This window comes from Haliotis cracherodii, unplaced genomic scaffold (genome assembly GCF_022045235.1).
Source record: "Haliotis cracherodii isolate W230 unplaced genomic scaffold, xgHalCrac1.p SCAF_9, whole genome shotgun sequence".
In the NCBI taxonomy this organism is placed as follows: Eukaryota; Metazoa; Mollusca; class Gastropoda; order Lepetellida; family Haliotidae; genus Haliotis; species Haliotis cracherodii.
Window position 1 is genome coordinate 37,360,041 of NW_027266343.1, and position 11,386 is coordinate 37,371,426.

The 11,386-nt window shown below is 36.6% G+C and overlaps 1 protein-coding gene across 1 annotated transcript in view; it reads left to right on the forward strand.

Annotated features, from left to right (window-relative positions):
- LOC139451867 (A disintegrin and metalloproteinase with thrombospondin motifs like) overlaps positions 1-3,007 on the forward strand; it is a 35,329-nt gene extending 32,322 nt beyond the window's left edge. The window contains exon 14 of the mRNA XM_071233162.1: positions 2,723-3,007. Within this exon, the coding sequence (XP_071089263.1) occupies positions 2,723-2,770 (48 nt within the window). The 3' untranslated portion in view covers positions 2,771-3,007. The remainder of the gene's footprint in view (positions 1-2,722) is intronic.
- Positions 3,008-11,386: the final 8,379 nt, after the last annotated feature.

Here is an 11,386-nt window from a genome sequence, read left to right on the forward strand (position 1 = left end):
CGGATGCTTGTGTTGTTGGGGTGGAATTGGTCTTGCCCAGAGGGTCGGCCCTGTGGTCTTCCAGAACATCTGTCCAGGGAGAGGCAACGGTGTCACAGCAGCTCGATACATTCTTCAGACCACACGTCATACCTCATTTGACACGTCGCCGCAACCACGAGTTTCAGCATGATAACGACCGTGCCCCCACTGCGAGAGCAACAGGAGACTTCCTCCAGCAGAATGGCACCAGAACCATGCAGTGGCCTGCCCTCAGTCACGGTTTATATCCCATTGAGCACCTGTGGGGCGAGATTCAAAGATGGCTTAATGACGTCCGTCCAAGGCCGACAACTGCAGCTGAACTGCGTCAGGCGTTCCTCAGAGTGTGGTCTCATGTGGGCCTTCATCAACCGCCTCGTCCATTCCATGTATTGACATTACTTTTACCAGTGTGTATTCTTTGGCTTCCAACAGCGGACTCCTAGTTTTCAAGAATATCTTTTGTTCAAGCTGATTTTGTATATAATCATATCTGAATGTATGACAAAGAATTTTCGAGACGCAAAATATTTTTTGATATTTTTGTTTACATTTTTTAAGATTTTGCAAACAAGGAACTACTTTGTAAGTCGTAAATACAAAGGGTAGTGAACCGTCCCTGTGTGTCAGGTCGGCAGAATTTACGTTTCAAGGTTTTGCATTTGTAATAAAATAATTTTATTTTCCAGTAGACACAAAATATCATGTTTCTCTCATCTCGTGACGGGGCAAAAGGGAGACATTTTCATATATTCTTTTCCCCTGTTATTCGATGAGAGAAATATGATATTTCACTCGACACATAAAATATCCTCTATATATTTAAACATGGTCTGAAATCATCACATGATCTTATATTTACATATGGTCTGAAATCATCATGTTATCTTATATTTACATATGGTTTGATATCATCACAAGATCTATATTTACATATGGTTTGATATCATCACAAGATCTATATTTACATATGTTTTGATATCATCACAAGATCTTATATTTACATATGTTTTGATATCATCACAAGATCTATATTTACATATGGTTTGATATCATCACAAGATCTTATATTTACATATGGTTTGATATCATCACATGATCTTATATTTACATATGTTTTGAAATCATCACATGATCATATATTAACATATGTTTTGATATCATCACAAGATCTATATTTACATATGGTTTGATATCATCACAAGATCTATATTTACATATGTTTTGAAATCATCACAAGATCTTATATTTACATATGTTTTGATATCATCACAAGATCTTATATTTACATATGTTTTGATATCATCACAAGATCTATATTTACATATGGTATGATATCATCACAAGATATTATATTTACATATGGTTTGATATCATCACATGATCTTATATTTACATATGTTTTGAAATCATCACATGATCTTATATTAACATATGTTTTGATATCATCACATGATCTTATATTAACATATGTTTTGATATCATCACAAGATCTATATTTACATATGGTTTGATATCATCACAAGATCTTATATTTACATATGGTTTGATATCATCACAAGATCTTATATGTACATATGGTTTGATATCATCAGAAGATCTTATATTTACATATGGTTTGATATCATCACAAGATCTATATTTACATATGGTTTGATATCATCACAAGATCTTATATTTACATATGTTTTGATATCATCACAAGATCTTATATTCACATATGGTTTGATATCATCACAAGATCTTATATTTACATATGTTTTGAAATAATCACATGATCTTATATTTACATATGGTTTGATATCATCACAAGATCTATATTTACATATGGTTTGATATCATCACAAGATCTTATATTTACATATGGTTTGATATCATCACAAGATCTATATTTACATATGGTTTGATATCATCACAAGATCTATATTTACATTTGATTTGATATCATCACAAGATCTTATATTTACATATGTTTTGATATCATCACAAGATCTTATATTTACATATGGTTTGATATCATCACAAGATCTATATTTACATATGTTTTGATATCATCACAAGATCTATATTTACATATGTTTTGATATCATCACAAGATCTTATATTTACATATGGTTTGATATCATCACAAGATCTATATTTACATATGTTTTGATATCATCACAAGATCTATATTTACATATGGTTTGATATCATCACAAGATCTTATTATTTACATATGGTCCATGCTTTGGTGTCTACATTTCACAACGTTTGGGGTACTATCGAGCATGCTCTTTCTACAAAGATTTCAAAGAGCGCCATACAACTGTTGCTCATTGTTTGATCAATGTTACAACATTCGAGGCCTTAGTGAAGTTTTCAAAAGGTTTTATGGGAGACATTTGAGGTCATTTCCAAATTTGACTCCTCAGTGACAAAAAGGATGTTTGATGCAATTCCCTATTTTGACGTGTATCGTGTGTTCCCGTGTGTGTTTTTCAGATGACCAATTGACTTTCCTTCCTGTGTTCGTGACGGGTGCTACCGGTGGGGCAGGCTACCTTCACCTCTTCGCGAGCACCAGGTGTCATCACTGTTTGATGGTGATTCATAACCACATGCTGATGGTGTGGTTGGGGTCGTGCGGAAATGTCTTATGAATATGGGTTTTATCGCTTTTGTTTTAACCAGTTCAATCACTTCTGTCTGTTTGTTTCAGTGGTGTGTGGAAGGAGCGTGTCTCTATGACCGCAGGGCGCCGCTTTGAGGACGTCTCACACGCTACGCGGGGAGAATATCAAATATAACAAGTATGCATTTTGATCGTTGTTTGGAAATGTCAGTTTATAATAAACGGTTATAACGTTTGCTTTGATAATTCACCCATGCCAACTTTATTTCAGTTTCATTCATCACATAAATAGCTGAATAAGCAGTAAGCAGTGGCTGTCGTCCTATTTGGAATATAGAGAGAATTTCAATTTAGCACCATTTAATAACATTGGTGTTGAGCGAGTGTGGTTTTACGCCGTTAATTTGCAATATTCCAGCTATATCACAGCCAGTAACTCTAAGAATTGGCTTCACACTGTGTACCAACGTTCGAACATGGGCATTTGACATGACGTGCCAAACCCTTGACCAACCGTTTCTCATGTCCGTGATCATTCTTGCTTATCCTCTTACACTTAGGGGTGGTCGGGTAGTGGTCAAAGCGTTCGCTCGTCACACTGAAGACCCGGTTTCGATTCCCGACATGGGTACAATGTATGAAGCCCATTTCTGGTGTCCACTGCCGTGATATTGCTGGAATATTGCTAAAAGCGGCGTAAACCATACTCACTCACTCACTCTTACACTTATAGATCCACTTACACTTACATATCCTCTTACACTTACATATCCTCTTACACTTATATATCCTCTTACACTTATAGATCCACTTACACTTACATATCCACTTACACTTACATATCCTCTTACACTTACATATCCACTTACACTTATATATCCACTTACACTTACATATCCTCTTACACTTACATATCCTCTTACACTTACATATCCTCTTACACTTATATATCCTCTTACACTTATAGATCCACTTACACTTACATATCCACTTACACTTACATATCCACTTACACTTACATATCCTCTTACACTTACATATCCTCTTACACTTACATATCCTCTTACACTTACATATCCTCTTACACTTATAGATCCACTTACACTTACATATCCTCTTACACTTACATATCCTCTTACACTTACATATCCTCTTACACTTATAGATCCACTTACACTTACATATCCTCTTACACATACATACCCTCTTACACTTACATATCCACTTACACTTACACATCATTTCACACTAACAAATCATCTTACACTTACACTCCTTTTTCATAAAATCTAATACTCGCACATAATCAAACTGTTCCAAATCATCGTATACCAACATATCATCTCACACTTACATATCATCTCACACTTACATATCCACTAACAAACACATTTCATCTTACACCTACATATCATCTTACACTAACATATCCACTAACACTTACATATAATCTTACACCCACATATCATCTTACACCCACATATCATCTTACACTTCGTATTATCTTACACGTACATATCATCTTAAACCTACATATCATCTTACACTTACATATCATCTTACACTTACATATCATCTTTCAAATACATATCATCTTACAAATACATATCCACTAACACTTACATATCATCTTACACTTACATATCATCTTACAAATACATATCATCTTTTAAAGACATATCATCTTACACTTACATATCCACTAACACTTACATATCATCTTACACCTGCATATCCACTTGCAGTTTCACATCATCTTACACTGTCATATCATCTTACACTTACATATCATCTTACAAATACATATCATCTTTCAAATACATATCATCTTACACTTACATATCCACTTACACTAACATATTATCTTACACTTACATATACACTAACACTTACATATCATCTTACACTTACATATCATCTTACACTTACATATCATCTTACAAATACATATCATCTTTCAAATACATATCATCTTACACTTACATATCCACTTACACTAACATATTATCTTACACTTACATATACACTAACACTTACATATCATCTTACACTTACATATCATCTTACACTTACATATCATCTTACAAATACATATCATCTTTCAAATACATATCATCTTACACTTACATATCCACTTACACTTACATATCATCTTACACTTACATATCATCTTACACTTACATATCATCTTACAAATACATATCCTCTTACACTTAAATATCCACTTACACTTACATATCATCTTACACTTACATATCATCTTACAAATACATATCATCTTTTAAAGACATATCATCTTACACTTACATATCCACTAACACTTACATATCATCTTACACCTGCATATCCACTTGCAGTTTCACATCATCTTACACTGTCATATCATCTTACACTTACATATCATCTTACAAATACATATCATCTTTCAAATACATATCATCTTACACCTGCATATCCACTTGCAGTTTCACATCATCTTACACTTACATATCATGTTACAATTACATATTATCTTACACTAACATATCATCTTACACTTACATATTATCTTACACTTACATATCATCTTACACTTACATATTACCTTACACTTACAAATCCACTAACACTTACATATCATCTTACACTTACATATTATCTTACACTTACATATCCACTAACACTTACATATCATCTTACACTTACATATTATCTTACAATTACATATTATCTTACACTTACATATCATCTTACACTTACATATCGATCATCTTACACTTACATATCATTTTACACGTACATGACCTTTTACACTTACATGTACATATCATCTTACACTTACGTATCATCTTACACTTACGTTTCATCTTATATTTACAAAGCTTCTTTCACCAAGTTGATTTACTTGACATGTCTGTTTAGAAAAGAAGCAAAAATGTCAGTCTAAAAAAAGCAATATTTTAGTTTTGTTTTGTGTCAAGAGTCACACAAGAGAGAAATATAACTAAATAATGACGCATAAGTATTACCAATGAGAGGTTGTGACATTTGAAACGTTATTTACATTCTTGTCTCTATCACAAGGAAAATCAATCCAAACATAATAGAAACAAATATTTTGTGTGTGATAATTGACTTGCCTTTACGTGTGTTTTAGATACGCTCACTGTTTGAGAGTGATTCGTAAACACATGCTAATAATATACCTGTGGTCGGAATGGAACTATGGACTCTGTCTTTCTGGATGATTATGGAAAGGGTTTTTACGCTTGTATTTATTGAATAAAATGTTTTGGACTGAAGTCAATGATATTCAGCATAGTGTCCGGTGTCTATTTCAAATGCACCAGAGGCAAATGTAATGTCCAATACTGTTGGTGCACGATTGCACACAATAACCCAGGTCGCCATACTAGTAACACGATCCATTCTACCCCTTCAATATTATTCAGTACTCTGAAACATAATGCGTCTAATAACTTAACAAAACCATTTGCTGGAAATATTTCGCAATTTTTCCCATATTTAGTGACTCACAAGGGTAATCGCGTACTTTTTATGTCATTGGGGAAAATCTGCTTGTTTTCTGTTGATTGCTTATGCATTAAGTGAATAATAGCATGCTTAACGGCTTATCGTTTAACCAATAGTCTTCCTCGAGTTCTACTTTGCCCGCTGTATCCTAGCATACAAGCCAGGAGGCTTAACACTTCCATAACCCTGATCCTAGTTTCCAGGCACCCCCAACTGATACATTAAATCATTCAATAAATGTCCAGGCTCACGTACTGGAGCTTTAAGGGGTGAGATGTTGAATGTGTGCGTGCATACGAGCGTGCGTGCGTGCGTGCGTGCGTGCGTGCTTGTGTGCGTGCGTGCGTGCGTGCGTGCGTGCGTGCGTGCGTGCGTGCGTGCGTGCGTGCTTGTGTGCGTGCGTGCGTGCGTGCGTGCGTGCATGTCTGCCTATACTAGTCCGGACTGATGCTGATTAATAGTGCTAACCCACTGAGATACCATGCCGCAGCTTAACATGAATACCCCCACTCAGACAAAGTATTCTGCCTCCGAGCCGACCAGTCCTTGTTTTAGAATCTTAATGCCGAGCGCCAGACAGGGTGACAACAAGTACCATCTTTTACATCTTTTGGTAAGACACGGCCGAGGATCAAACTCCGGACCTTCCGCTCTCCGGGCGGACGCTCTACCACCTTACAAAATGTGAAATATTAAGAAGAGATGAAATGTTTTTGAAATTTATGCAGACGTCTCCTTAAAACACATAAACGCCTGCCTCGACTAAACCCCTGTCTAGGGACCTTCCGGAACAGACTAATTCCGGTGTTTGAAGGATTTACGGTAGGGCGTCGTGTCACATAGGCGCAGCCGGATATGACAGGCAAAAAAAGTTAAGTAAACGAGTAAATTGCTTTTAGGTTGTCCATGTTAATACTTTTATTGAGGACAACAGGTGTTTTGTAAATACATAAATTCCTATGTTTTTAAGGTGACGAGCATTTGATATTCTGGGGACTGGAGGAAGCTAAGACGTTTTTGACAAAACTAACCTGTTCCCGTATATGCTGAAAATATACGTTGTCATCAGGTGTTATAAAAAAATATTGAAATATATCGTTCCCTTGACATGCTTTGTGTTCCAGTTGCAGTATTCTGATGACCATAATTAATTGTATCTTCTGCTTTCAGAGAAAATGAATTGTGTGTCTTGAAGCGCTGGCTATATAAATACTGTGTCCTCGGGTTTAACAAAATAAATCGAATGGACTGGACTGAATTAATATTCTGTCTCATATCAAAATTCCAGCCAGCATTAAATGTTCGGCCATTTGTACATTATATTAGAAAAAAATTGAAAATACTGTACCTATGTTTAAGGAAAATTGTAACGAACAAGATTGGGTAATATCCTGCTCAACACAGGGCGAGTTTCGATGAGGATATTTTAACTGGAGTTCTAATGTCTTATCAGCAAATGCGGTCTGTTCTGACTATTCACATAGCTATGTTATTCCTTTTGACTTTTTAAATCATATGTGTATTTCTATATTGTCACATTTGTATATTAATACCATAGAGAGCTATGTCCATATACAACATACACAATTCAACCCTTTTTCCCCGTGGTGACTTACATTCATAGTCAACACATGGAACCAACTCAAGCACATTTGTTTCTTAATATGAGCCTCGATAATACCAATGAAGCAACACACTGCCGTTAAACACTATTCTTCTTCTATGGGTCAGTGTTTTCTCTGGTGACTTGGCTGTTAAGTAGGTGGAAAATTAGAAGCAGGACAAACTTGCATGGCTCTCAAATTGCAACAACTCATAATGGACTTTTGAATAGCGTAAACGAAGGGGACAATAAGCGGATGATTCAACAGAGATATTAATCCCCAACATCCACAGTTGAGGTTAATTGAAAACTCTATTGGACAATCACGTCTCCTACATGGGAAATACCAATATTGTTGTTTAAAATGTCATCTGTGTTGATAAGCAATCTTCATCGGGTTTAAGTCCACGTTATCTGGACAAAAGTAACCATGGTTTGAACTCCTGGTCAGAAAACTATTTGTATAGGGTATGACATTATAAAATCATGTATTTACTGGTAAATATATCGATTTAACAGGTTTGTTGATTGTATAATGGCGGACACGAATTTACTCTGTAGAGGCAAACCATAAAATAGTGCTTCTTGTTTCGACACTGAAATTTCCTTTGATCCTACTTCGCCATAAGGGCGTCATTCTTTTCGCAAAAGCAGTGTAAGAAATTGACACTTGTCCTTTTGTCCTTGCATACCTGCCAATAGTTAATGTATAATAAGGACTAGTAAACAAAAATAAAATAAAATTTAAAAAATATATAAAAAATAATAAGGACTAGTAGTTTGGTTTGTTGTTTAACTCTGCACTCAGCAGTATTCCAGCTATATGACGGCGGTCTGTAAATAATCGAGTCTGGACCAGACAATCCAGTGATCAATGTCATGAGCATAGATCCACGCAATTGGGATCGATGACATGCATCAACTTAGTCGGCGAGCCTGACCACCCGATCCCGTTAGTCGCCTTTTACGACAAGCATAGTCACCTTTTACGGCAAGCATGGGTTGCTGAAGACCTATTCTACCCCGGAATCTTCACGGGTCAAATAATAAGGACTAGTAGAAATTTGCCATTGTAAGGGTTTTGTTATATATTATCGTTATGAGGACTCGTGGATTAAAACTGTTAGTTTCACGCCTGATGTCATCACTGATTTCCAGTGATGCCTTCATATAATGCTATTTGGCCTTTTACGACCAATGGAACCTGTTTCGGCGGATAAGTGGGACTTGTTATTCTCTGGTGATGACGTATATTACCTTACAAGTGTACAGCGTGCCAGTGGCTGATCTTATTATCACAATGGCCATAGTGAAGACCTTTAACCTCATGGCTGCCCGATTCCAGGTTAAAGAAGGCCCCTTCTGAGCCTATTGGAAGAGGCGAGAAAATGGATTGGTTGGACAAGCTCGCTCTGGCTCGGTTAGACAACAAACAAAAATCCCCATGACTCATGGGAAATGTCGTCGTACTTCTGATCCCTCGACTGCCTCAATCGTAGGATGTTATCAACGGCAAACCCTTTACCTCTACTACAGACAAAGACTACTTGTTACGGGAACACCTGATGTCGTCAATGTAAATATGTTAACGTGATTTTCACTTTAGGTACATGGATTCTTGCAGTTTATTTGGATGATTATTATTATGTTCAGATTAAAATATATCAATGCAGCAAAGAGGGTTTGGGTGATCCTGGCAGAGCCAGGCTGGTTAGGCTCATCATCAGCTCAGGACCCTTGCGCCCCTCTACACGTTGCCCAGACAGCGAAAGGGTCTTCTCCCAGGAAGCGCTGCCTTGTCAAATCCACCCAGAACCTTTCGAAGAATGTGTAGACTCCACAAACACAGCATTACCCAGATTGTCAGAAGGGCTGTATTTCGAAAGCGAGGTCATTTGTTTCTGAATCTTGTCAATCAAATTAGTGTCAAAAGGGACAGAAGAAAATCAATAATATAAATGATTTCATTGGATTTATTAAAAAGGACAAGATCAGGTTTGTTGGCCTGGATACGTCCGAGGCTGTATACGGGTGTATTCCAACGAAATTTGTATTGATCATTTTCCATAACGCCTGCTACATACTCTGTGTTGTACTATGGATGGGCCTCTATGTCAAAACTACAAGCATGGTGAAGACGGTAATAAAATGATCGAGCCACTCCTTCTTGTCGCTTAAGATACTGTGTTTGTGCCAAAGGTGGGCATCCACTGGCAATGTGTTTAGCAGTCTCGTTAACTCCATTGCATAATCTTTATTTCATATTTACATTTTACCGTCCAGCGATAAAGAACCATCAACAAAATAAAAATTGACATTGAGATTATATCCCACATCCTTGGCTCGTTTAAGAAAACTGTGGAGTGCCTTGTTTTCATCATGAGTCTTTATATGTTTCACAAGAGTGAAGACCAGATTTTGGCCTCACTGAAAGGCCGAAGTTTATGTAATGCTATCGGTACAACCAAAATAAGATCTGGCCACAGACTAATAGTGTTGAGTGAGTGATGTTACACACCACAGCAGGCACCCGTCTAGAAATGGTGACAAATCGTTCCTGATTCAGACGAATCTTTGTACAGGTTAGAGTATGCCAACTCCCACGCTTGTATCCATAAAAGGTTTTGTGGGCACCTAAATGCATTTTTGATTAATGTTACTTGACCATTAATCAGCGTCACTGGTCACTCAACTAATATCTGCCTTCTCGAAGCGATGACACCAGGGAAATATCGCACATGGGCTACTACATACAGTACAGCGCTATATAACACAATATGTCGACGGTTCATTAGATTAAGGTGTCTAAATTAAGGCATACACTTGTTGACAGGGAATTGCTTTTAAAATATAAAATTCAACGCTAGAGAGCAATCAATCTCGTTTATCTACCGAAACAGATTCCAATATACGCCAAAAGCAATACAGTTGTAAAAATTAGGTTAAATGGATCATTGACAATTCGTGGTGACACTAGCTGTTCGCCAAACTGTTAAGCATGTCTACAATAAACAAAGCTTGAGTGATAGAATGTTGATTTACGCCGCAGCAAGACATATCCCAGCCATATTAGGGCGGCCTGTAGGTACTCAAGTTTGGACCAGACCAGTGACTGATTGCAAACCAACGGCAAACAAATCAACTTTGATCAGTTACACAAAAGGGCTATGGCGCTATTATGTAATTGAATTATGCGATATGTTCTCAACCAAAATGTTTCCTGACAAATCAAAAGGTCAGCTCGGTCATAATCAACGATTTCACGCGGCAAACATGTGAGATCATGAGTAGTCAGGACATTCTGCAACTATATCACGTTTTCTGATCTTCAAAGGATTTCAGCAGGTGCCTGATGGATACGCTAAATATGAACGTCAACATTGAGAATAACCAGTATTATCCGCGTTGAAATTATATGAATGGATCACTGAAAATAAGTGTTGACACCAAGTGTTGGCGATAGGGTAAACACGTCCATTTATCACATTGACCTGCATGATAATCACTTTCAAAAAGACGTCTCTTCGTTTTACCAATGTATTGCACTCCTACATCAAATGTTTATGAACTATTTTGGTCCGTTGATTCACATCCTGTTGTCCTTAAAATAATGATTAATTTCAAAAAAGTATTTC